The sequence below is a fragment of the Oryzias melastigma genome, linkage group LG14, assembly GCF_002922805.2.
Source record: "Oryzias melastigma strain HK-1 linkage group LG14, ASM292280v2, whole genome shotgun sequence".
Taxonomy (NCBI): Eukaryota; Metazoa; Chordata; class Actinopteri; order Beloniformes; family Adrianichthyidae; genus Oryzias; species Oryzias melastigma.
The window spans coordinates 16,664,549-16,692,236 of record NC_050525.1 but is presented as its reverse complement, the minus strand read 5'-3'; the positions used below and the strand labels follow the sequence as shown (position 1 = coordinate 16,692,236).

The window sequence follows — 27,688 nt, the reverse complement described above, 5'->3', positions numbered from 1 at the left end:
TAAGGGGTTTGTGACTTTTGACTTTCAATCTGAACAAATTTAGAATAAAAGTGAGAAAATGTAAAAAATGTATGTGGGCCTCATGTGATTCCTAATTGATTTTTATGAGAATAAAATGTGATGCGAAATTTTAGTATAGGTGCATTTAAATGAAAATTAAAGGTATACAGTGTAACTTTTCTGAAGTAAAATATTAGTTTTGAGATTTTTTTGTGTCATTTCTGTGTCTATAGGCTTATTTATGTTTTACTTGCTTTTACATCAAGATAGTATTTAGATGAACGGAGAAATCTACAGCAATTAACCACCAAACCAGTGACTTATTTAACTGCAGTTCTAGCAGTAAATTATGTGAAATAGTGGAAAAGCTGCAAGTCCCACAAACACACCTGCCTCTCCTCACTACACTGAGTAGCCCAAATGTTCAATAAATGTTGGTGTGTTTCAGTCTTTGGTTTGCTTCTAAGAAATCTGTGTTGGAAAGAACACCAAACTAGAAAAAGGTGTGAAGTATTAACAGTCAACCCATTCAAAGTGAGTTCCTGAGACAATCCTCATGCAAATGTGAGCAATCTCAATTGCAATTAAGCTAAGAAACAAACTCAACCAACTTTTGCTTCTCTTAACCTTACCATAGGTTATTCTTTTCCCAAAGCAAGCAAAAAAATCTGTGCGAACAATGTTGTTGTAGATCAATTGCAAACCTCCGTTAATTTAAACTCCCAAATCCTTTCTTGGTCCAGTCCTCACCTGCATGCCTCCACTGGGTTTCTTGTGATTAAGCAGAAGCTCCACGGCTCCTACCACCTCCTTGCGGATTGCGTGCAGAAGGGCATCGCCGACATAGACGTTGAAGCTTAGCAGGAGCTCAATGATTTCCAGGTTCTCGTTCTCGATGGCGATCAGCAGAGCTGTGCGGCCGAGAGGGTCGATGCAATTGATGTTGATCTTGAAGTAGATCTCAGCCTCCTGGCAAAAAAATAAACTCGGGATTAAAGTTGAATGAGTTTATCTGTGTGTGTTCACTAAAATATATAAAGTAATCAAACTGACTTATCAGAGAGATGCAATTTAATTCTATATTCAGAATGTATCAGTATTTTTTTAGTCAATTCATCACCTCCAGAGCTTGTTTGACGCTAGCATAGTCCCCCTTCTCCACAGCTCCCAGGTAGGCTTTCTCCAGATTTGACAACTCCGACTCGGCCCGCACAATTCTCAATGGGATGCGATCCCGGTAGGAAGAGCTGTCAGTCCTGCGGTAGTACAGCTGTGACATCTCCCTGGTCTTCAGCTTTCCAGCACCCTGTTAACACTGCTGCAGCTGGTACCAGCCGGAGGGAGTTCACACTGCCAGGGACGGCGACAAAAGACATGTAAAAATAAACTTGTTGGCTTTGACTTTCTCAAATAAGAAAGAGTGAAAAAACAGATGGATTAGATCATGACAGGAGTCACGCTGACCTTTGGATGATAAAATACTTGACATTTTTTGCTTTTGGAAAATACTGTGGCAGTAATGCTATTTAAACAGAAGCTTTGCAGTTTAACAAAACATATCCTGGAGGAGGATTTTTACCATTTTTCAACTAACAAGACACATTTTTTTCTCCCTTTATTTTAACTTTAATGTTCTCCCCACACTCTAGATTAGGAGCAGAAGGTCTTCTCTTCTCCACTTTCACACTTCTAAAACCAAGATAAAAGTAAATCCCACCATTTAACCCTTTAACAATCCATCCAAGAAAAAAAAATAAATAAAAAGCTTTCTTTTCTTATCGCCTCGGGTGAGTAGTATTCACATGTTTTTATAAATATGTTTTTCAAATTTAGCATTTGTTTGGACAGTTAAAGTGTTACACATTTCTATAAAGGTAGAAAATAACTGTTTTTGACAAATATATCTGAATAAAATATATTTCTAGAGTTGAAGACTTAGGCCAAGTCCAAATTCTTCCCCTACTCCTACGGCTTTGAAGGGGTAGGGGTGTGCACGTGGGTGCGCTCTGAAGCACAGAAGTTTTCATTTGAATATAGGAATTTACTTTTTGTTTTATAGCTGTAAAACAGATGCTATTATGTATTTTCGAGCGCTAGCAGCTCTGCGCTAACGTAGCTGATCGGCGACTATTGATGATGTCATCAAGTGGGAGTGATGACTGAATTTGAAGACAGTGGCTATGTCTGAATTCCTACCCTAGTCCATAACTACTAAAAACTATATATTGGGGACTATATAGTGTCCTGGAATTTAAAAGCAGTTCAGACACTATGCCTACTACTTTTCTTTCGTTTTTCTAAATGCTGTATATGACGTCAACAATTTCACAAAGTAAAAATGGAATTGATACAAACATGTCACGACATCCATCTACATTATGAATCCACTGTGCGCTGATGATGAAAATGTGGATGGTTTATTTGAAAGAACATTTAAACACGTTTTTGTTTTTTTTTTTTTCACAAAAACATTTTGACCACAATGCATCGTGGTCTATATTCATTTACGTAATGGAGACCGATGCATGCTAGTTTTTCGCAAAAACTTCTGGTAAATTTCTATCGCACTCGATTTTGGACAGCACTACAAAATGGCGAACAAACTCCCGTTCGGAGGACTAAATGTAGGGATAGGGACAAGCCATGGGGGTAGAGGAAGGATTCAAAACACAAAACAAAAGTAATGTTTTTTTGGTAATTCTAATGTCAGTGCAAAGTTATCAACTAAAATAAATTATGTTACAATAGAGAACATTAGAAATCCAATTATTGAGGCTAATTATTGAGAATAAACTAAGCAGCACATTAGACACATACAAACTAAAGTGACAAAAAGTATTTCAAGTTTAGATTCAAGTATATACTAGAAAATATTTATTGTACTGCTCTTTGATACGGTAAAGAAATTTGGGGTAATAATTATAATACTTCACTACATCCTTGTCAATCCAGATTTTTACACTACACAAGTTATTGACAGGACCAGTAGAAAAAACATTTCCATGCAAATCTAATCAGTATAAATTAGCCAGGATTTCAAAGAGGGTTTATATAAATATACATCTTGTGTGTCACAACATTAAAAACCTTCTGTTGTAACAGTAAAATGTGTCCAATACAAGAGACATTCAGCAATTTTCTGTTTTGACAGGATAAGTAAAAAAAAAAAATCCATGCAAGACCCAAAAAACAGCTCTTAATGAATGGAGGAGGCTACAAATTTATATTAATATTTACAGAACTGATGCAAGAAGATTTTCAGAGGTTTGAAGTGTTCCATTTTTTACTTGATAAATAATAATCTGCATTTGATCCGATAAAGAGCGGATTATGGCAAGTATGCAAATGTACATATAAAAGTAATAAACTACTGGGGGCGGGATTATATAAATGAGCTTCTTCCCACTCCCTTTCAATCAACCAATCAAATCACAGTTCAGTTTAGCTTTAATTGCTGCTTTTTTGGTGACATTTTCTTTGGTCTGTTTGATTTTTATTAATACTTTACCCAGTTTTAGGGTTGTTTTTTTCTAGCATTGATTCTTTTTGTTCTGGGATTCAAGAAAACTTTTGACTTCCTTTAAATTTCTGTATTTTGAGCCCAGCTTCTAACACGAGAGTTCAGCGGGAAACTATTATTATCCGTCAACCTCTGTTTTGACAACATTTTCACAAGAGTGCGAAAAGACAAAGCGAAAGAGGACATCCAAAAAGGTATTTTGCCATTTAAAATGAATGTGGACAGAACAAACAAGGAGTCCTGTCAGCATGTTCAGGTTAAGCAAACAAACGCTCCCACTGCCTGTCTTGCTTTTAAGGAAGTGCAGAGGAAAGCCACAACCTTCCACAATAAATTTAATTTGTTTACCACCACAAGGACTTGCCAAAAACTATTGGAGAATTATTTTGTGAGCAAAAGATATCCAAAAATAGATGGAAAAATAATTTATGAAAAAATAAGAAAAAAGTGTGTTCCAGTGGAAAAGACCTAACAAACCTTTTTAGAGTCAAAGTTTTTGCCATGTCATTGGTGAAAGAAGGACTTTTGAGTCATAAGAGTAATTGTAAGGACTATTATAAACTCAACAGACGTTAACGACTATGTGTGACAAAAGACATCCTGCTGTGGCTTCTCACTTCACCAGCCTTTGTCATAAAATAGAAACTGCAAAACCTAAAGTACTGCAGCATTATTCTTAGTACTAAACCACAGAAAATAGCTTTACATCACAAGAGAAAGAAATCTTCCATATAAAAGATGCAAATCTTGATAGACAAATATATCCTTATGGCATATAATGTACAGTAATTTCAGATTTTATCGTTTGGGATTGTCCAATTTTTGTTAAACTGCAAAAAACTCCTTATTTATGCTTGATTTAAACATTTTTTTTTGATAAAAAGAAAAGAAAAAATGAAATACTAATGCATAAAAGTCCTAATATTGATCTCCTTCACTGACCAATTTAATGCCAAACTATAAAAATGCTGATCCTTTAAATCCTGAAGACAAAATATACCAGAATAAACTTCAAAGTTTTGTTACAGAACATTATGTGCCAATAAAATATATAAAGTTTTACAAAAATCTAGAACTTATAGTACAAAGACTGCAAACTGCAGGGACGTACTGTGAAAGTTGAGAGACATTTTTTTTTTTTTTTTTTTTGGGAAACTTTTCTAGAGAGTGTTATGGTTTAGAAGCTTTTAATTAGAGTAAGAGATGCATGAGGGCTGCTGACTCAAGTCCCAAATAAGTAATCTGAGTAAAATGTTGGATCAGGAAGAAATTATCTGGTTTCAAACGTATATTTTTACTAAATCAGCCTGGCCTGTTGCACAGGGCCCACACAGGGCTTTAATTTTTGATAAGTCAAAATTTGGAACCTGATTACCAATATTGTAGATGTGCAGCATTAATATTGCAGTAGGCCTCACAATTAAACTCTAATTTGTGTGTTTGTTTTGTCCTTGAGCTTTGCAAACAATTTTAGGAGCTGAATTTCTTTTTTAAGTTGACATTTACTTTAAAATAAAGGAGAAACTGGATTCTTATGTCTGAAAACTGGAATTTATAACTCATACTCAAGTATAAGGATGTTGTTCACCCTCACATCCCCTCAGAGGTCGCCACAGTGAATCAGCCTTTACTGATTTGGTATCTACTAGTGCTGGTGGATCGATCCAAAACATTGATAGTATAGTTCTCAAGTCAGTACTGGTATTGGATCGATACCAGCCCGCAGATATTGATATTTTAGAACTTTTCTTTATCTGCAAAAAGTTCGTAGTTCATTATAGTTAGTTGTTTCTTTTTGGTTTGTAGACTGTTTTGCACTTCTTCACTTTTGATTTAATTTCAATAAGTTTTTATCTTAATACAACAGTTTAAATTTACCGTATTTTCCGGACTATAAGTCGCGGTTTTTTTCATAGATTGAATGTCCCTGCGACTTATACTCCACTGCGACTTATATACGAATTTTTAATGAGATGAGATATGGACCGTAAGTCTAGAGTGCCCTCTTATGGTGATCTATGCAATTACTTTATTTACTTTAGTTATTCAGACGTGACACAGAGGACGAAGAATTTAAGGGATTTAGTGATATGGAGTGAGATTGTGTGCAATTAATTACAGTAAAGATACAAAGTTGATGAGTTCTTGAGGCTATAGTTAAATAAAACTGTTATGTTATATAAATGCTACACCTTTTCGTTTTTTTCATAATGCTAATACATGTTGACACATATTCAGCCTGTTTTCTATTCACTTATGAATGTTATAACTTACCTTCCAGGATGATGTAATATCGTTTTTTTCAACCAGTTTGTAAAATAAATTACTTGAAAAAAATGCGACTTATACTCCAGTGCGACTTATGTATCGTTTTTTTCTTCTTCATTATGCATTTTTTGGCCCCTGTGACTTATACTCCGGTGCGACTTATAGTCCGAAAAATATTGTCCTAATCATTTTTTATGTTAAATAATTTAAAAAAGAGAAACTTACAAAAAAACATTCACAGTGATTTAAAACAGTTGAAATTTTGATATTTGCTTCACATCCACCGCATTTACAAAAATATTGATATTGGTATGAATATCGGCAATATTGACCGGTATCGGATCTATACCAAAACGCTCAATATCGCTGGGCTCTAATAATTACAAGATATCCTTCTTGACACAACCCTACATTTTGTCCAGGCTGGGGACTGGCACAGGGAGACTCAGACTTGGGTTCCTTTGTGGCTACATAGGCAGTAAAGTGAGGGGTCTTGCATCACGGCCCACACTGGATTCAGCTCATCGTGTCCCTTTGGAAACAAACCTTGGTTTAGCATCATCCAGTCCCTCACACAATTAACCGAGCCATCCAGCTGCTCAAGTATTAAGAAGTAAATGTGTTTTTCCTAAAGTGTTTCACTGCTATTCTTTTAAAAGAGGTGTGAGCTATTTATAAAAACCCTGGAGACTATTGTGCAACAATAGGTTCAAGTTGTCATAATTGATCAAATCTGTGATTGAATTTTTATTCCTATAAATATTTACAATTTACTAAATAGTTGGTGTAGGATTGGCACATGGAAAACCAGGGTTCGCTTTCCATGAGGCACAATGTGCCGAATCCAGTGAGGTTTTAGGCAAGACCCTTCACTCTGCTGCCTCACTATGTAGCCACAAGGTGCCGGTCCCCAGCCCGGATTAAATACAAGTTTGTGTCATGCATAAAAACATCTACAATTCACCAAATACCATCAGTGTGTAGTTATGAGCCCCTACTATACAAAAGTATAGAAATAAATCATTTATATTTTGTAGCAAAATGTTAAAGGTCTCTTACTTTGACATCAAAATGTTATATTTTTATTTAACTGATTAACCATCAAATACTTTCTAAAACAGGAGTGGAGACCTAAAAGTACCCGTCTGCTAAATTCAACACTTTCATCCTCAAATGTCTATAAAAGAGGGAACAAAATAGTAGCATGTTGAGCTGAGGTATGATGGGAAATGAAGTGTCACACAAGTCTATGTTTAATAAATCATTTGAAATACTTGTCAAACTGCAGCACCATAAAGTCATAAATTGAATACAAACTAATTACTCAGCTTACAAACTGAAGTCATTAATCAACAATCATCTTAGCGTTTCAGACAAATTCAGCTTTAAGAATTTATGTCTGCAGGTTCAAAAATGTTCAAATATGATTAATTAGGTTTATTTACTTGAATTTAGTATTCTGTTTGTGCCTATGCTGTGGTTTTCGTTTTAGCTTTGACTAAAAGGAGAACGGCTGCTTGAAAAAAAAAAAAAAAAAAAAGTTCCAAATCCAGACATTCCAAGTTTAACCAGAAAATAAATAAAAAAAATCTCTATTCTGGAGCAATCAAATTTCCATTCATCCATTCATTTTCTTAACCCGCTATATCCCTTTAGGCGTCAGAAAGTTATCTGAGCCTGTTCCGGACACTGTTGGGTGAAGGGAGTAAACTCTGGACAGGTTTCCATGTCTGTTGTGAGACACAAGATCAAATTTGTGTTAGTTAAAAAAATAAATAACTGGGATGAATCACAGTAAGGTTAAATCTGAATGATCTGACTGTTAAAAGAATGATTTTTTGGGATCACCATGACTTCTGTCACATATTTCTGCCTATGTCTTATTTCCATCCCATCCATTTACTCCTGTAACCTACCCTGAAACAATTATAGAAGTTTTATGATTATTTATTATTGTCATTTGCTACACAATTTGCATGGGGGATCTTCTTAAAGATTAAAAAAAATGCACCAAAGTTTAACTGAATATGAATCATCTGTAATTAAATTGTAATGTAGAGTTGATTTTAAACATTGCAACTTAAAAAAACACAAATCAGAACACTTTATTTAAATTACCCCATCAAACTATAAAAGTAATGTTGGGGGAATTGCAAATCAAAAGGAAAATATTATTTGTAATTAATAAATAGGTCAGTCAACAAGTGAAATAAACTTGTAGCTTTGGTTTTAATCTATTATAAGTGTTAAACTTCAACAGTTGATGAAGAGGCCAGCCGATGGCATCAAGATATTTACTCTTTTTGGATTATGTCATCCAAGTCAGTTCCATTCTTTACTCTCCTGAGCCTGAGGTGCAGTTTAACTGAACAGAAATAACCACAAAGCTCTGCCTCCACAAAGTGAGGCTGCTCAAAAAGGAGCCTGCAAGGGATGTTTTTTTTGAATGATAAACTCAATTTCTCTTATCAGTTTTGGAGAAAAAAAATAAAAATGTGCATTAAAGATACCGTTTGAGATCCTGCAGCATCCTTTTGCACTGACTGCAAAAAGAAAATACTAAAATATGTTCACATCCCATCAGTGTCTGGCTCCAAATCATAGTAAAATGCGTAAAAATACCCAATCAAATGCGTAAAAATGCGTCCAACATTTAAAAAAACAAACCTTTTGGATGCAGAGCATTGGAACTTCTCTCTGGAAACTCAATGTCCGTCCTTTGGAAAACAGCATGAAGAAAAAAAAATCCTTTCAACTTCTTCAAACCTGCGTCGAGAAGAAACCATCCGCGCTGATCCACACGAAGACGCAGCTGCTTTCCAGACACTTTAGTTGTTTCCTCCAAATCCAACCTTCATTCTCCACTCATGCTGTTGGAGATCTGTCTCGGTGCAGCTCCGTGTTGATCACGATTTGCTCTTACGCAAGGAAAACACCGCATCCCGCTCGCCGCGAAACAAATCCTAAAGCAGAGATTTTAAAAAAAGAGGAACAACCGCACAAGTTTCCCCTGCAGACCACATCTGAGTCTGCAGCGCCTCCTCCACTTCCCCCCCAAAGGGTCTGATCTCACAATGTTCTTTCCCTGTCGACTTAATCCACCTGTTGTGGTGGTGGGAGAGGGGGAGATGGAGGAAAGCGCAGCGGCTCCAGAAATAAACGCAGAGGATCCAGATGCCTGGCAGGCGGTCTGCAGAGAGCTGCTGCAGAGGGGCCGTGCGCACTTGGAGCCGCAATGTGCCACAGCGAGAGGAATTAAACCAGCACCTCTGCTCTCTTCTTTTGATTGGAAACCTGTTATCCAAACTGAAAAAAAAATAAACTTTTGAAAATTATCTAAGTTCCACAACAACTATATTTTTATATATTGTAAGAAGTGGTATTTTATTCATGTTTTTAACAAACAATCTAAATGTTTTTTTAAGGCAGGACGAAGCATCTGGGGACTGTGGGCGGAAGTTAGCTTACGTTAAAATTCCCAGCATTCCTTTGTTTACGCTCTCTTCCGCTAGCTTACAGCTCCTTGAAAACTCCAAGCTAACATTAGCATAGCAAAATAAATAAATGGTGAGCAATATCAGAGAGACACTTCAAAACCAGATGGCAGCTCAGACAGGGAAAATAAAGACATTAACAGAAACACAGTTTTGATGTTAAATTCTTCACATGTCATTTTCTGCTTCAGAATCTGCTGGAATTACATTGATCGTGTTAACAATTAAAAAATTAGAGTAAATCAAATAACATAAACACTGGAGCTCCTCTGTTAAAGTGTTAATTAAAGTGATATTTTTTTAAAGTCCATTCCATTAGGCTTAACTGTGAATCTACGGACACATGGCATAAGACTCCCTCACACTGAGCAAGCAGGGAGGGGCTTCTTCTTGTTTTTCTACTGATTACTCGCTCATGTCCGCCACCTACAATTGGAAGAGATTTGTTGTGAAATGCTGAAATTGAAAATGGACGCCACCCATACGTCACTACCAAATCCAAGTTCTTGATTGGTCAGAATTTGTCCTGGTTTCACTTTCAATGTGTGTTCAATGGCCACTCGTTGTGTCTGTAGAGAGGAAAACAGTTGTAGAAATTACATGTGAACGTAAAAGCCTGAAACGAACTCTCAGTGTCAACTTTTCACTTCTTCATTATCAGGTCCTTTGCTTGGTCACCTGTTTTGGGTTCTGTCATGTTTACGTTTATTTATTAAATGTTTAGGCCTGCTCTCCTTCCTTTGGGTCCACCAGTTCCTGACAGCAAATTTCAATTACCTATTTGCCACTCAGAGAAACATATGAGCTGGAAGCATAAAGGCTAGTGTATTTACACAATGTAAATATTTAATAATAAACAATTTAGATTAGTAACCATTCAGCCCCTCTAACAACAGTGTGTGATGGCAATGGGTTTGTTCCCTAGACATAGATCCAGACAACCACAAATGATGGTTTATTTTAAAGTTGCCAGAAGAGAGCGGTTCATCAAAGTCCACTGACATGTTTATTAGTGAGCTGAAGTTATCAGGCATGTTTGCAAATACAGGTGGGATGGATTGCTGATAAATTCGCCAGTCCTCCTTCAAACAAACTTTTTTTTTCAGTTGTATTTTAGTTTTGTGCTGTTGTCTGAGGCCTGCTGAGCTGATGTTGCACAGCACTCCCAAGAGTGTGCAATCCAGTTGAACGTCCTTTGACATGTTTACACAGTTTCATGGCCAGACTCAGTCCTCGTAAGTCTCAGTGTGTTTCTCGGAGTGTGATAGTCTGAGTTTATGCTGCAGGTTTGTTAAAAGTCCTCATCGTTGGATGTGAAGAACTTTTGTCTTTTATGATGCTTATAGGATGACACTGTCTGAGCATTTTAAACAGACAGGATTAATATACTACAATTATCTACATTTACAAAAAAAAAAAAAATCTGAATCCTTCATGCTCACTTTTTAAGTTTCTTTGGCCTTTGAAAACTTCAAAGCTTTAAATAAATATAAGTTTTGCATTTCATCCTTATGGAGTATATTTACCCGTATGGAAAGGGACACTAAAAAAGATCTTAATGTTGCATTTTTTTGGAGTATAAATAGGAATCTTATACCAACAATGTGGTAGCATTGATGTTTTTAACAGCTTGACCTTTACATAATGGTGATTAAGAACATACTCACTGCTGGCAAGCCAGTTTCTGTGACTAAATGGAAAAGTAATTAATGTTGAGATGCAGTAAAAATACAGAACAGAAAAGAGATGGGAGTCAGCAGGCAGAAATGATAATTAAAAAAATAGATGATGAAGCTGCAGGAAGAATGTGCATTAGTGTTATGAGCAAAGCTGAAACACAAAGACAGTTCATTTTTTTTTTCTTTTTGTTTCGCATTACTGTGGACACAGTGGGATCTGTCACACATGCTGAAGTCCTCAGTGCTGCAGAAGGCGAGTCAATTTAAGGAATCATCTTGGTCTAATACTCAAGTGTAATGACTATGTATCAATTTGGTTAACAGCAACTCAACTGCATTAAAACAGCTAATATGAAACAGCCCCGGGGAATTGATATTAACAGAAAGTTTAGGGTACATTTTGTTAAAAAAACTACTGACGTTTGATATTTTAATAACCTTTAGATCCAAAACACGAGCTTTCCAATTAGGGCAATCCATTAACTCAATGGCACCCTACAGTATGTGTTATTTGTGAACAAAAGGAAGTTAAATCAGCTAAAGAATGTTGAGTAACACACAGACTAAACACAACATCCACTGAATCAAGTGAACAAGGAATAATAAGTAATAAAATTGAGGGATCAATAAAGTTCTATTCTCAGAATAAACAAGGTAAATAATGCAGATCAAACACATATTTAAGAGTTATTACTGCACACAGGGAAACAAAGGCATACACGTACCGAATAATTCTATTTAGGTTACTCATTTGACATTCTAATAGCATCCTGCTGGTGTTCCTTTCAGAGCAGGCACACAACTTTCCAGAGGAAAAACACTGAGTGCAATAAAAGAGACTATGCAACTTTACTGGAAACCTGTGGCTGACGGACTGAAAAACAGAAATACCCCTGTGTTCTTAAAGTAGTCTCAAAGCCGTTTACTTTCACCTTAAAAGGGTAAGGTAGACTAGAACTAGGACTCGGGTCATTCCACTCATACCATTTTTTAAATGTGTTTATTTTGAGCTATTACAGTCAGTTTGCTCTAATGAAGGTTACATTTCGTGCACCGGTTGATTTGATATATTCACACTGAACACATTTGATTTGCTGGTTCCTCTGATTTATCTCAGTCTGGACAGAGTCTGTGCTCGGTGTGGAACAACTGGACCAAAATGGTCATCATAGCCGAGGATTATGGGATGTAAACAGAGTAGCAGAGCAACAATGAGACGCAACAACTCTTTCAAATGTGGTCAGATGAACGCAGGCTCATCAATACAGCTTTTAACATTGCTTCTTACACTGTTCCTGACAATCTACAGGTGTTAAACACTTATCAGAACACCTTCATAGCCGTCGTCTCCTCAGCAACCGCCTTGCTTCTACTGTGCCAAAGTAGCAGTAAAAAATGTTGTACCCGACGTTGATACTATGGGGTTGCACCTGCTAACCTCTGCATGTTTGTTGATGAGGAAGAAAGTGACCAAAAAAACTCAATTGGAATTTTGTCCTTTAAAAAAAATGGGTCAAACTGGTACAGAGTTTTCTGAGTCTCTGCCATGACAGACAACAGCCTGTAAAATGGTCTCAATAAATATTGTCCCCGAGGCGGGCCTTGTGTGGCTTCAGGCCAATGTTTGTCAAGTCAGGAGAACCCCCCCCCCCATGGTCTTCATTACCTTAAATGGTGGCCTTCACAAAATCTACATTTTGAGTGGTCTGTGTCAGTCTCCCTGTTCCTGCCAGCAAAATAATTTACAGCTTTGTTTTTCAGTGGAAATGATTTTATTAGGGTCCTTGAAGCACCGCTTGGTTTCAAATGGTCTGGAGCTCCTTGTGGGTTAGTGTAACAATCAATGTGTTAATAACAAAGTTGAAACCTAGTAACAAAGTATTAATGTAATATAGTATAGAAGTATAAAATACATTTATTTAGTATAAGAAACCTTTCAATACTGACATTCAAAATTGGTCAGTGAAATATAAATTTTGAATTGGTAAACTATCCCAACAAAGATTACAAAGCTTAGTCATTGGCAATTCCTGGCCAATGACTGAAGAGATCTTTAGTCACATGGTTTTGTTTACAAAATTTGGTTTAAAACAGCAAAAATACAGTTGATGGCAATCTGTATATAGACCAAACCTGAGGTTCAGGACTCCATCTGGAGCAATTAAAGGGTACTCATCTGGACCAACTGACTTTACAATTCAATTCAATTTGTACTAAGGCAGAAAGTCGGTCATAAAATATAAACATTTAACTAAACAGACATTTCTTGTCTGAATACAACCTAAATCTCTCCTCAAAGAGGAGAAAACAGTATGACTTTTGCAGCACAGGGATTTTTTTTTTAAGCAGACCACTTTTTCAGCTCTTGTTTGCTGAAGGTGAGTTTTGCTTATCAGGCATTCTGTTTTTTCTCTTTTTTTGAGTTAATAGCAAAGCGTAAACATGCTGCAGCATGCAAAGCAGCAAATGCTGGTAAAATATACAACGTATACTTTTTGCTGAATTCATTTTTGCTGAAGCTACTTTGCTGCTTGAGTCAATTGTGAACTTTTGTTGGAGTCTAGTTTCTGCTCTCTTCTGTCACCTCAGTAACTTTACACTCCACCAAAAGGGTGCTTTAGAAGCAGCACATTTATGAATGACTGTGCAGTCTCGTTGTTGGGTTCTATGAGCTTCAACAGATGGTGCGCTTCACATCAAGGTACGAGGAAACCCAAGAGAACGGGAGGGAGGCTGCTTCTGCGGCAAAGCAAACAAGCACCCTCTCCTCCTGTGAAATGTAACAGGCCTGCTATTCCGATGAAAGCATCAAGTTGGCAGTGACATCTCCCTTTGTAGCATGTCCCCTCTGTCCCTCTGCCTTCCCTCTTTGCTTCCCCCCCCCCCTCTTCCCCATCACTCCTTATTCTCTGGCAGCCGCAGGTCGTTTTTGTCGTGACAATGAATTGGCCCGATCCCCTAATAGGGTGCATGTCTCTTTCTTTCACTTAAGTAGAAACACATTGACAGGCTAATCTCGTCAAAAGCGTCGGAGAAAACGTTGGTCACCCTTTCACGGAGTCGCACCGGAGTCAGTTTTTCATCAACAGTATGATTATATAACCCTCAGGTTTTCAGAAGCCCCCTTCTCTCCTGGGTGCATCCGTGGGAGTTGTGACATATTTTAGATTCCCTTTACTCTCATTCTCTCTTTGTGACTACTGGGTAATTAAAAATGATCTGTTTTTTTTCATGAAAGCTTCTTAAAACACACAGTGAGTCAAAATTTGCAAGATGAGGGAGCACTAATTCAGTAAAGCTGGCAGTGAATATACATTGGGTCTTCATAATAGCAGAATAGTATGGAATAGCTGATTAACTTCACTGACTTTTGTCTCAAACTCGCTTCTCTGCGGGGAAAAAAATGCAAATGTATAATTTCCATCTAAGTACCTTTTTTGCGCCTTTTTAACGATTGTCTGTAAGTTCATATTTGACTATCTTTTAAAAAATGCTATAAACCCTCTGAAGAAACCCAGTCTGATCATCTGAACGATTCCTTCTGCTCTGATTTTCACAGTCACATAGTAACATTCAGTACTGCACCTCTAATTGGATCTGAGCTGGTTGCTCACTCTCACTCCTTCATCATTTCTGGTTTTTCTTAGTGACATTCCCCTGTTTGCTGAGGCTGTAGACTTACAGTATAAACTCTGACAGTCTCAATGGAAGCATCAAGACGGCTTTGGGCTCTTTCTGTTACATCATCTGTTGTTTATAGACACATAAATGTTGCTAGTTTAATTCTAAAGCTACATTTTGTGATAAATATGTTCTCACTTTATAATTTTTGGGCAGTTTTAAGGCTATTTTAGCACTTTCACAGTTGTGATGTGGGCCACTCTGTTCATTTTAGATCCCATGTCTGGTAAAGGAATTTTTTTAGATGCAAGTGTCAGTCACCTGTGTTTCTCTCACCTGCATGTGTGCTGGCAGGGTTTAATTAAGCCATATTTACACTGACAGGTTATATTTGCACCAAAATACAATTTCATGGCCGGTCTGTTTCAGTTTGACAAGTGCAGGATGGCTCACCTGAACTCTGGTGTGGGCTAAACAAGCAATCTGCGGTCTCGGTTTGCTTGGAGATGAACTAACGTGGGCTCTCCTTCCATGTGAGTGCTCTGTGGACTTCTCAGAGCAGAAGAAGAGAAAAAGAAATGGGTAACCCAAAGAAGAGTAGAAATCACAAAATGGTTGGAAATGTCTAGATTAAAGTACTACCGGTGTGTCAACGTACCGCTTTGGGTTTGTTTATAGTGAGGAATGAAAGTTATAATACATTTAAAAGCTCCAAAAGTTGATTTTACATAGTAAATCTAGATCTATGGTCTTTTCCATACTAAATATACCCTACTTTCAATGTAACAGTTGGGGTTAAAATTAGTGCTCAAGTGCATTTGTTTGATTTATTTTTTACATTTCTGATTATTTTAGTCTATTTTTAAGCTTAGGCGAACAAAGGAGAAGAAAGAAAGGTGGGGAACGGAGGTGCAAAAACTGTATATAACAGAATAAACACATCAAGGTCAAGGGAAGTCCTAAAGCTCCTCTTTAAACCTTACAATAGCTGATGCATGCTGGCAAGAATCGTGAAATCAGGCTCCAGGATTACGGATTTACAAACCACCCAGCCAAGGCAGAAGAGGTAAAAAGCATCATGGCAGGAGGCCCCACAGTCCCAGAATCCCCAACTTGAACAGAAAATCCCCTCTCTTTTTGTAAAGACGCAGGGGACCTGGACGCATGAAATCTGGGCTCTTGGAAAATCAAAAGCCGCTCACTGCAATCCATGCCCTTGAACTCAATTTGGGGCGATAAACAAAGGCCATCCCCATGCACCCAACGCCAGTGGGGGCCACACACATTGATGGGAGACGGTGAACGGTAGAAGGCCAGAAGGTCAGCAAGCAAAGATTGATGAGAACAGATAATAATGGATTACACTTAGCTGCTCCGTACTCTGGAGCACAGACCCGAGCTTCACACCTGCAGGCTGTTGTCTCCCACCTCTGGTGTCAAAGAGACACACCGCTGACGGCTTTCACACCCAGGGGCACATTTTTCCTTTTTAGAACACTTATCTCCTTTCCTGGCGTTTCTCACAAATGAACAGCTGTTGGAACTGCACACATTTTCTAGTTGGTTTGGTCCACTTTAGTCCTCTGAAAGTTCAGTTTTAGAAGTTCCCCTAACCAAATGAGGATGTCGAATCAGAATTTGAATCTAATCAAAACCTTCCTGAGTTAGTTTTTTTCTGTAAAACTGCTGCATTGTCTGTTTTTATCTTGCTGCCTGCATCATCTGCTTTTCCTTCATACCTGCATCTTTCTTTTCGCAGAAAGCATCACCTACATCCCCTGTGGACAAATACTTCAGGGTTTGTGTAACCACAAAGAGAATCGTTTTGTTCAATCCCCAGCAGGCAGTCATGTCCCTTTTTTTTTTTTTTTTTGGGGGGGGGGGGGTTATCTTTTGTACACTTAAATACATAGCTGACTCGTTGCTATGAAGCATGTCCTTCTGTTTTGGTGTTTGTAATCTCTATTTGCTTGTTTGCGATCTAATCTAGATTTTTTTTCTGATTAACTTTGTAACCTGCAAAGGTCTGCAGCTTTTTCACTTGACCTTTAACATTAAAAATGGTCCAAACTAATTTATTTTGCTTAAGCATATTCCAATGAAAAATTGCATAATCATTTCTGTAACATAGTTTTCAAATTTATCCTGGTATTGTCTATACTGTAACACACAAACGAATGCATGCTTCCCCTGGAGTCGTGTCTGGTGTGGTAGACTTTACCCTCCATTGCTCTAAGCTAGTTCTTGTGCTGCCATGATAAGTGCTTCATTTGTGTCTGCCAACCTTTTCCATGCCTGGAAGAAAGAAATAGTGAACGCCACACAGGGCGCTTGTCCTTATGTCCTCCTCATACTTTTCCTCTTAAAAACGTAAAATAGAACGCAGAAGGTTCTGTTTGTAATTTGTGTTTCCTTCTCTTATATTTATTTCACATCCTGTCTGAGCTCTGCTCAAGTATTTAAGGATTTATCTTGTATTCTTACTTTACATTCATTAATTTCTAGACAGGTTTTTCATGTTTTTTTTTAATTCAATTTTGTAGGCATTTGATTTAGGGAACTATCTTACCCTCTTGTACCCATTATGATTGAAACCTTCACTTGGAGATTTCTCACCGTGATTTAGATCGGGGTTTTTTCAATCTTTTTTGTACCAAGGTACAATTTTTCCTCAGTAGTCACAAAGCACACTGACAATAATAAAAAAAGTCTATATTAACAACATACAGACATACATCCAGGTCTACCTTGAAAAAGAGATCTAATCTCAATGGGATTTCCAGGTAAAATAAAGGTTCAATAAATAAATTTAAGAATCAAATATGCACAAATTAAAAGGTATTTTATGATTGTTCTGATTCTTATGTACTCAGCGTGAAACCTGGGCCTGTTTGGATGAAAACAGATATCCTGGCAATGGTAAAAGTGTTTTAGACCAGCTGGGTGAGATTGAAATAATTTCCCGCAGCACACCTGACCATCTCTCATTGCACAATCATGTCTTTCACCCTGGTTGAAAAATTCTGATTTAGGGAATCAGCATAAACTGCAAGTGTTTTTTATTTAATTTTTCAGACATTTTTTCTTCTCTTAGTAATAGCTCTTGATGTTCTTCTAAGTGGGGGACAGTTTATCATGACTTTAGATGTTTATCGCCTAGCAAGGATTTGCCATTTTGTTACATGATTTTCCTTACAGATCAAACATTTCATAAGTCTAAATCAATATGAACTTTTGGGTATTTTAAACTCCGGTAAATTCTTTGGAATTTTAAATTTTTTTTCTTCTATCCATCAATCCATCTTCTTCTGCTCATCCGAGACCGCCACCTGGGGCAGGAGCACTCCACTCACCCAGAGACGGCAAACTACCTTTCTCCAGTCAAAAAAAATATAAAAGAAAGAAAAGGATATATAAGAAAAAGAAATTTGTTTATAAAGCTTTCTTTAATTGAGATTGTTCTGAATGTTTGATATTACTTGTGAGTGAGCAGCACCCGAGGAGAGAACACAAGCAACAGCAACAGAAGAGGAATAAAATGCCAAATCTTGTATTTTTTCTGAACCCTAAACATAAAAAATATATCCTACAGTATACACATGTTCTTTCCATGTATATATTGTATATATTGTATACAATGACCACAAATCAGAACCTATTCCTCTCTGCACCTTTATTTTTCTGCTGACATCTGCCAAAAGCACAGCAGCCATCTGTACTAACTAACTTCTTTTTTTTTTTGCTTTCCTTTTTTCACTAACGGCCAATGGGGATTGGATGATCGGGGTCAAAAGAAAAAAAAAGAACACCTTAATTGTTGTAACCTATAAAAAGCTTCAAGTCTCACACTCCTCTAAAAGGTGACGAGGAAGCATGCACTTACATGCTCTTTTAGTGTTTTTTTCTGTCATTGGAGCTCAAAAAGTCATTTAATAGTTCTAAAAGCACTTCAGTGATTCATAATGAAAGAACACACTACATTTATATTTAATCTCCAGCTGTCCTTCTAGGTGGCGGGACCTGCTACTTAAATTGGGTGCATAATTTTGTGCTTTCAGAGGCAATTTATATGGCTTTTTATTTTAAAATTTCCAGGACAAACATTAGGAATATCTAATATGTTTAATTATTATTGACATGACAGTACGACGTGATTGTACATATGGCAGTTTTTACTCTAAATAAATATTTCGGTAAACCTTCTTTTGCACGGTTGAGGGCACTGCAGTGGAAGCCATCATACCTACAAGAAAGTGCCATCAAGAAAAGCGGATCTTTCGGCTTTAATGCAGCAGCTGCAGCTTTGGCTTAGATTCATTTTACATCTGCATCTCCACAAGTGGTGCACTTACTGTCAAGCATTTAAGTATGGGACATTAAACATGTCTCACCGTGTGTCATCTTGAAGGAGGGATTTTCCCTGCAGAGAACTGTCATATGGGTAAAAACATGTAGTTATTTCCTTGGCAGTTTTGCTGTCATATTTACCTTTTTGCCATTTAACTCTGAATAAATGCATTCAGCTTTAATCTCTAAGCGAAAAGTTCTTATTTAATTCTACTTTTAATTAATTTGAAAGATAATAACATGAATTTAGGGTTGGAAAGACGTGACAAGAGCAACATTTAAAAACAAATTTCAGGTAAAATTATATTAAGCTCTATTGATCATATTTATAGTCCAACAAAAGCTGATTTAAACCAACAAAACAGTCTTTTGTTGTCCACATGTGCATTAAACACAGACTTATAAAGACTAACACAGTAGCCTTGGCAGGATCAACTCCATTAAATCAAGTTTAATGAGGTTTCTTGCAACCTCTCTTCATTTTTATAAAGCAAAGCCATAAAGCTGCTTCATTCAGAAATTACTGAAGGGTGGATTATTAAGCTGCAAATATAAGGAATCCATTTTTTGAGAGTATGTTAAAAAAAACAATACAAAAAGAACATCAAAACATGGCTCTATGTAGTACTTACTATTCATTTGAATTGTACAGTGTCATAGTTGGAGGCTAATTAAATGTCAAAGAAAATAGCAGTTTTGTATTAGCTTTAAACTAAAATGAATAAATACTATAATAAAGTAAAGTGGGACATCACTTAGGACATCATATCACAATAAGGAAATGCATTACTAGTCCTTAGTCTACTGCATCTGCATTTTGGAAAATTAGAATCTATAAAAAAAAGAAAAGGATGAAAAAATAAGATGATGGATTAGATTTGCAAGTAAATATATACTTTTTAAACATTTTACAGTACTCTAAATGACTATACTTTAATATCCAAAGCACAAAAAAAATGTCTACATTTTTTTTAAGTATCAGATCACATAGCAATAATGTTTGTTAAAGAATCTGAACTAATTACATGGTGGTTAGTCTGAATTGGGATTTTCAGTGTTCTCTGACATTCTCACACTCTGAAAACATTTACTTTGGGATGATTGCTGCACCCTAATCGGCCATAGGAGCGCGTATGCATGGTTGGTTTTGTCATTTATTGGTGAATGGGTCTGTGATGGAAAAGTGATCTGATCAGGATTTACTCTGTTCTTCTCCAGATGACAGCTGGAAGAATTCTTCCTGATGTGACCCTGACCAGAATGAAGCAGGTATAAATAATGGATAGAGGACATCTCAAGGTAAATGTTATTTTTGTTTGATTTGTGACTGTTAGAGTCTAAAAAAGAATGTAAAAGGAGGGGGAAATCAACAAACGTACTCCTGTTGCTAAGGTTACTGTGTACTGCTGCACCTACATGCAGCCGTGAGGTTTGGCCCATAAGTTTACCTCAAGCATCCATGTGTGTGTTAGATTGGATGACAGATCGTCTCACTTTTGGAAATTAATGTGTGATCATCTGTGCACCAGAAGAGCCAGTGATGTTGCCAGGTCCTGTCTCACCTTCTTTATCAACAAGTGACAACCTGAGGAGTTAAAAATCCTTTTTTGGGAACAAACACGGCAGAATGGTAGCCTGCAGCTACGCAGCAAAAACAAAATTGCTACCAAACCAACAGTTTGGTCTACCAGAGTTTAGTCCTCTGTGTTTTCTGCTCTATACAACTTGTCACCTCTCTTAATCTAAATTACAACTATTGATTTCTGTGATTGCCCTTGTTTCAGCTTTCTGTCTGCCTGTCGATTCAGGCAGCAATCTATTTTAAGCATCCTTTATTTTTCAGTCACTGAAGATTCACGGCAATCTCACATCCTGAAGGAGTCACTGCATCAGCGTATATCTCAAAAAGGTAATTAACTCCTTTCCTTTCTGGGAGTTTGGCAGATTTTTTTTAAAAATCGCACCAGAAGTTTCAATTTTAAAACTAGAATTTGATGAGTAAGTTAAATAATGGGAAGAATTTTCAGTTTTTTTTTCCATCTGGACAATATATACATGAATAAAGTTATAATGGTTGAAAGTACAGAGGAAAAAGACGCCCGTTAAAATGAAACGTGACTCTCAAAGTTTCAGTTCTACAGCTGCAAAACAAGATTTAGAATCAGTTATGAAGACTTCAATCATCTGTCATCAATATATTTTTAACTCAAATTAAAAAGTGCTTTTTGTGTAATTAACATGTTTTTTTTCTTCATGGTGGAGCACGCATGTAAAGTAAGTTATACTTAAAACTTTTATTATTTTATTTTGGAGGTGTAAGAAGTAAGGATGGGAGGAAGTTGGGGGGTTAGAAGACTTAGGATGAGTACGGTTGGGCATCAATTGGGTTTTATTTGGTTCCGGTGCCAAAGAGGTTCTTTGGTTTCAGTTACAGTTCCTAATTAGTGCCAATTTTGGCACTTCAGTAATAAAAAATAATGTCTACATCTTCCCAAATCAACAAGACCTCCACGTCAAAAGCTGACCTTTTGAGTGTCGTTGTTTTTTTATGTGCTGAGTTCCCCAATCTTGAAGCCGCAAACCAGTGCCCCCCCCCTCCATCATCGAGCAGCAAATTCGCTGCTCGCCGCCTGTCAAACATGTAATTCTGAGCCAGACACCCTGGCTGACGGGCTTTTATCTCAATCTGGATGACAGCTGCTTCAGCCTGTACCGCATTGACCCGAGAGGGGGAAAAAATAGTGGACCTTTTTTTATTATTGTCTCGAGGAAAAAATAAGTAAAATATCACAGTTCAGGAGACCCGATCAGGCTGCTCCCACTCTCTGCAGCGGTTGTCTGTCTCCCGGCGTATTGAGTGAGCGAGCTCCGCTGAAGTCGGGGAGGCAGAGAACCGCCGTGCTGCAACAGGACAAAACGCTCGTATTGGATTAGTAATTTACCAGCTGATCGGGTCACTGAAAACGTCCTTTGCCCAAAGACGAGTTCCTGATTGGCTGATGCGATGCAGCAACTTGTCAAACTTCTGTGACCTGCTGTGAAATATTGCCCCATCACCATATGAGAGCTGGGGCATTTTTTTCCCTGCACCTTCTTTTGATCTTTTATTTTCTCATTTGTTCATGTTTTGTTAATATTCTAGTTTCTTATATAATTCTTTTAAGTTTCACTCTCATGGTTCCAGGAAACGCTATTTCACTTATTGTACAATACAATGTATGAAGGCAAAAGACAATAAAGCTTCTATTCTATATAATATGTTGTGAATCAAGAGCAGAATGCCATTGGAGAAAGAACATATTTGTTACATTGAAAATACGCTGGGTTTGCAACAACCTTCCTGCTTGGCTCCATTCTGATGCATCCACTAGTAGACAAATACATTTTTTTTTCACTGCAAACATTTTTTGTGCACGCCTGATGCACAACATGATTAAGGAACTGATCACAGCTCTGTTCAAGAAGAAGCCGGCACCCTGGTTCGCTGGCAGACTTGGAAACCTAAACCTTCTGATGTTCAGTACTCAACTTTCTGCAACTTTCTTTGCAGAAAAATAATTGGCCTAGAGTGCTGTAAAACACATATCTGTTGTTTTCAAATCATCAGACAGTGTAATTCTATCCACCACATGTAAAGAAGAAAGTGGATGTTCGGTCCAATCTGTGTGGATTCTTGTACATGAAAAAGTGCAATATTCTAGCGATTTCAGAACAACATCTCAAAGGATTTTACTGAACTACCAATTAATGCAACATAAATGAAATGCAGTTATAATTTTAAATCTTAGTCATTTGTAATTATTATTTGTTTTAGTTTTTTCTTGGTTTATTCTCCCTTTTTGTGAGTCTATTTACTGCAAACACAAAAAGCATTTTCCACCTCTGTGCTATGGTGTTTATTTTCTACAGCGTAATCATGTTTTGGCAGCATTGTTGGAATTTTCAGAAATGAACCATGATATCCATGTTGACAAAAGCAATTAGAAAAATGTCTCGCTTGCAATGCTGACAACGTTAAGGGATTTGTTCAGCTTTTCCCAGCATTGATCCAATCATGCCTTTAATCTGTTTTAATGCAACAAAAACAGTTATTTGTTTTGTCTATTTTCTGAAAAAGGTCATAGCAATGCTACTAGATTTTAAAACATCAATTTAATGATCAACCAGAAAAAGAGTCATATTCATGATTTTTTTTTCATTTATTTTTTATTTTTTGGCACAAATGCAATTCCAAAGATTTTAACTTAAATTACAGGAATATATTAAAATGAAAATGTTGCAGGAAGAAACAAGCATTGAAAAATACCTACCCAAAAATTACCACTTTCTTTTTTCTTTCATGGATGAATTTTGTTGTTGCTTATCTGCTCATTTCTACCAAACTGAAGGACTAATTTTTAACATAAATCCAATATTTTTGGAAAGTTAAACAAGGACTGAAAGAGGGTTCACATTCCTAAACAATTGTGCACTTTTGATAACTGTTAAACTACTATGTGAAAAATGCTCCAAGAGCATATTAAAGACACAATTTTCATTGGAGGGAGTCTTTAATAAATAAATAAATAAACATATAAACTTGAATGTACCAAAACCATGGAGACCCAGTAATGTGACAAAGGAGATGATTTGAGGCTGCAGAACCTTAAAGTCAGACACTTGAAACACTGAGGATCATTAACATAATTAAAGACAGCTGTGGATAATTGGCAACCTAAACCTGCTGCGACTGACAGGAAAAACAGCAAAAACCAAACTAGATCACTCGGTTCTCACAAAAACATTCAAACGCTTTAGCTAACGGGCTAACATAAGGGCGAAAAGAGATCTGACATCCAGGAATTAAAATTCAAATCTTAAAAAATACTGAGGTTAACTAAAAACAGAAGCTGCTGTGATTAGTGACTGATGTTAAACGCCTCTGAATAATAAAAAGAAAGTCAAAAACATAATCTGTGCTGTCATGCAATTCATTGTTTTGTGCAATTCATTGTTTTGTGGAATTAATTAATCCTGACTTGTTATTAATTAATCAAATTAATGTATTTGTAACTGCAATTATTTTAACCTAATTGCTTTGAAAAGCCTCATTTTGAGGTATTTTCAATGAATTTTGGGACATTGTGGCACAGCAAAAGAATGTAAACAGTGGCTTTATGAAGTTTTATTTTTTATTTTTATTATTTTAGTATAACAGGCTTTCAATCCTTTCTTTTACACCACCAAGGGGGATTATTTTTTAATCAAGAAAACAAAGACAAAAATACCCATCAGGTCCTGAGTGCTTTAATTGAACACATTCAAAAACAGTAAGAAGCCTTTTATGGGCAATCCAAAAATATTGAATTTCTTAATAATACCATAGGCTACCGTACACATGTTGATATATGTTATCCCACAGTTTATCACAGCAGAAAATCAGTAGAAAGACAAAGATGGTTCTTTAAAACAAACTTTTGCTTCATTATCTGGACAAAAGAAGGGTTAAAAGGTGAACTTTCCATCTGAAATTATGTAACTGCTCATGAAGGCGCTAAAGCTGTTACAATAACAACGCGACACGCCATGTTTTAAATAGTCCGGTTTTCTGAAAAACTATTTAAGCTTAAAAATATAACAGGATTGAAATTCTTATAATTGATTTATTATATAATTTAGTATTTAATTTAATCACAGATGACTATGGTACTAGCGCGCTAATTCTCTTTAAGATGTGCATTATCAGACATGAACGATGGGGGTGAGTGATATTGGGAATTTGGGAATCGATACGATACCAATAATTACAAAGGTAGTATCGCTGATACCAACACTTTTTCCTAGAAAAGTTGGATTAAAGTTGTATTATAGTATTCTAGAATAGTTTCGGAAGAAGTGTATTTCTTCACATGGGTGTTCACTGAAGCCCGGTAGTTTACATTCAAATGTAATTAATGACTTTTTATTCTAGCTTGACCTTTATAAAGTCATAAAACCAATATCATGTATATCCGAGTGCTAGCAATGCCCGGCTAATGTAGCAGACCAGCAACTATTGATGACATCATCGAGTGGGAGTGACATCCGAATTTAAAGACACTATTTTTCCATAACTCTGACAAAGGGAATTGTTCTTTTTCATCCCAAAATCTGACCCTTCCTAATGTTTCGTGAAACTTTGCCAAGTATTTTTTTTCTGTTGTGGTCTGGTTTCGAATGCATCCCATAACAAGCGGGGTAATTACTGTAACCTATGTGTCATTTTCTTTTTCAAATCATGACAAACAGCAGCATTTAAATTATGATTTAATGTCAACTGAGCTCAAGGTGATTTTATTTCTTATATGTTGAAAAATAGTCTCAGTTGACCTGAGTGTGAATTTACCAACACACAGTTCTCTGAAAATAATAAAAAATATGGATTGAAGCATCCAAATGTAATCACTTCTTATGTGTCATCCTTTGACATTCTCAAGAATTTACCTCAGTGGGAAAACAGCATTCAATTTGATGGTTCCTGTTCCCGCCTCAACTTCCACCTTATGGCCCTCACATCCAAGACAGGTTCCAATTTTTTTCACGATTGATGAGCAATATTCAGCCGACTGGCTCTGTCTCTGCTCGTGATCAGAAACATGCACGCTCTCCATCTCACCCATCACTGACAGAATGAGTGTGCTGAGAGCCGAATGGCATTAGAATGAGAATGCAACCATCAGATTCTGAATGAGCAATTTGAACAAATGTGGACGTCAGTGTCATTAAGCCGTGCGGTCTGCCCAATGCGGATGCCGCCCCGGCAAATCAGATGATGGACGTAATGATGCTGAATGGAAGTTTGAATGCAAATCACTGCATTCATCTGAAGGGAATGAAATTCACCTTCAACAGTCAGACCTCTGGACGTATAAATAGCCATCAAACTTCTCTCTGGTTTGAGTGTGTTTTGAGCTTTCTAACAATTTGGTTCAAAATACCATAATCATATAAAAGACCACCAGGAATGCTTTTAAAACAGCACCAAATATGACACGGATTTTTAGCATCTTTAGATTTCTTTTGTCTTTTTAACAGGTTGCAGAGAAAAGCAGGTTTGTGTGTTGCCGTGATGCTGTTTCCATGCAACAATCTCTGAAGTTTCCTCTTTTGACAGATTAACTGAAGCCCAAAAGCCTAATAAGCTGCCAAGTCTCAGATAGTGAGAACACATTACTTAACCAAAGCACAAAATACTGAGTCACTGGACATCGAACCATTTCCAGTGGGTGAGTAGATGTGGTCTCCTAGGGTTTTACAGCATGGAACCTGGGCACTGCTTTCAGCCCACGCTCTCGTAAAGGCAGAGTGAGAACATGGGTGGGAGGGATTTTTGCTCTATGTTTTGCTATTTCAGAAACCACAAACATCACAAGAACTTTACGATTTAGCCTGTTCATCCTTAAAACTTACAAGCTGCACTTTCGTAATCACATCGACGTGTCCCTTCATTTCACCATACTCATCAAAAGATGTGCTGTTTCAGGTTGGGATTGTTGGTTTTTACTAATTCCTAAATAAATCATTGTATTAATTGGTTTCCCTGCAATGAGATAATCAGCTTTCAACCTTCAGAAAACGTCCTCGACCCTGAGATTTTCACTGCGTGGTCAATCACTTCATTTTAGTCAGCAGTTCTGTCCTCATAACGGTAACATTTTCCACTCCAGTAAGTGATTTAAAATTCCAAACGTAACGGTAATAAGATTATTAAATTAGGTATTTTATTTGTGTATGTCTTTTAAATGGTTGTTGATTGTATCTTTTATCAGTTCCTAAATGCAGACAGGCTTTTTAACTATCACGTCCTCACACAATTTGTTTCACAAATGAGCAGGAGTTAAAAAGACCACATAATAAATACAAATTCACTACAAATTATATTGATGAGCAGAGTTTTGGTTATAAAACAAATGTCAAAAAAGTCTTGATAAACTACTTCCATTAATAAATTCCTTCTTTAAATTCTTAAAGTTAGGTTATTACATAGTTTTAACTTTTATAACACATTTTCATTCAAAGATACTTTTGTTTTAAAACATAATTTTTGTATTTTATGTTAGCATTGTATTTTTCAGTAAATAGATAAAACAAGCTGCTCAAAGTTGATTTTTATTTACTAATAAGACGCATCATGAACATATTGAACTCCACTTGGTTGGGTTTCTTCATTTTTCAGATGGTCAGTCTTTAGACACCAACAATTATTAGTAAAAGTCAGAAATAATGTTGCAGTTCTGCATTAAAGACATTTTTCAATCATTTTTTGTCCATCCATCCACTCTTTGGTCAAAGTTCTAAAATGTTATCATAAAATACATCTTTGTATAAATGCCATTAACTCTTAATGAGGACTGAGAGACTCCTCCCACCTGGAGTTCCGAACAGGAAGTAGCTTCTGGCTCCAGGAAACCAAAATCTGAAAGACTTCTATTGAGAAATAAACAGCAATTGCTCAGTCATTATATTTGTTAGAACAACCATTCTTTCTCTGATACCTTTTTTAACATTTTATGAGATGTCATGATATGCAAATGATTCAAGTTATAAACTGGCCAATCAGAAGCCTCAATAAAACGATGTGGTTCTACGTTGAACATTAAAAACATTTGATAATCAAATTCCCCCGCTTTCAAGTAGTAGGGGTGTGGACTTCCAACAATTCAATTCAATTCAATTCAATTTTATTTATATAGCCCAATATCACAAATTCAATTTGCCTCATTGGGCTTCATGCCTGTAGT

The 27,688-nt window shown here is 36.6% G+C and overlaps 1 protein-coding gene across 1 annotated transcript in view; it reads right to left on the bottom strand.

Moving 5' to 3' along the window:
* Positions 1 to 9,114, bottom strand: part of LOC112139414 (short transient receptor potential channel 4) — a 41,999-nt gene extending 32,885 nt beyond the window's left edge. The window contains exons 1-3 of the mRNA XM_024262206.2: positions 8,456 to 9,114; positions 1,121 to 1,350; positions 751 to 969 (exon numbers count right to left, since the gene is read on the bottom strand). Coding sequence (XP_024117974.1) covers positions 751 to 969; positions 1,121 to 1,279 — 378 coding nt within the window. The 5' untranslated portion in view covers positions 1,280 to 1,350; positions 8,456 to 9,114. The remainder of the gene's footprint in view (positions 1 to 750; positions 970 to 1,120; positions 1,351 to 8,455) is intronic.
* Between the last annotated feature and the right edge of the window lie 18,574 nt (positions 9,115 to 27,688).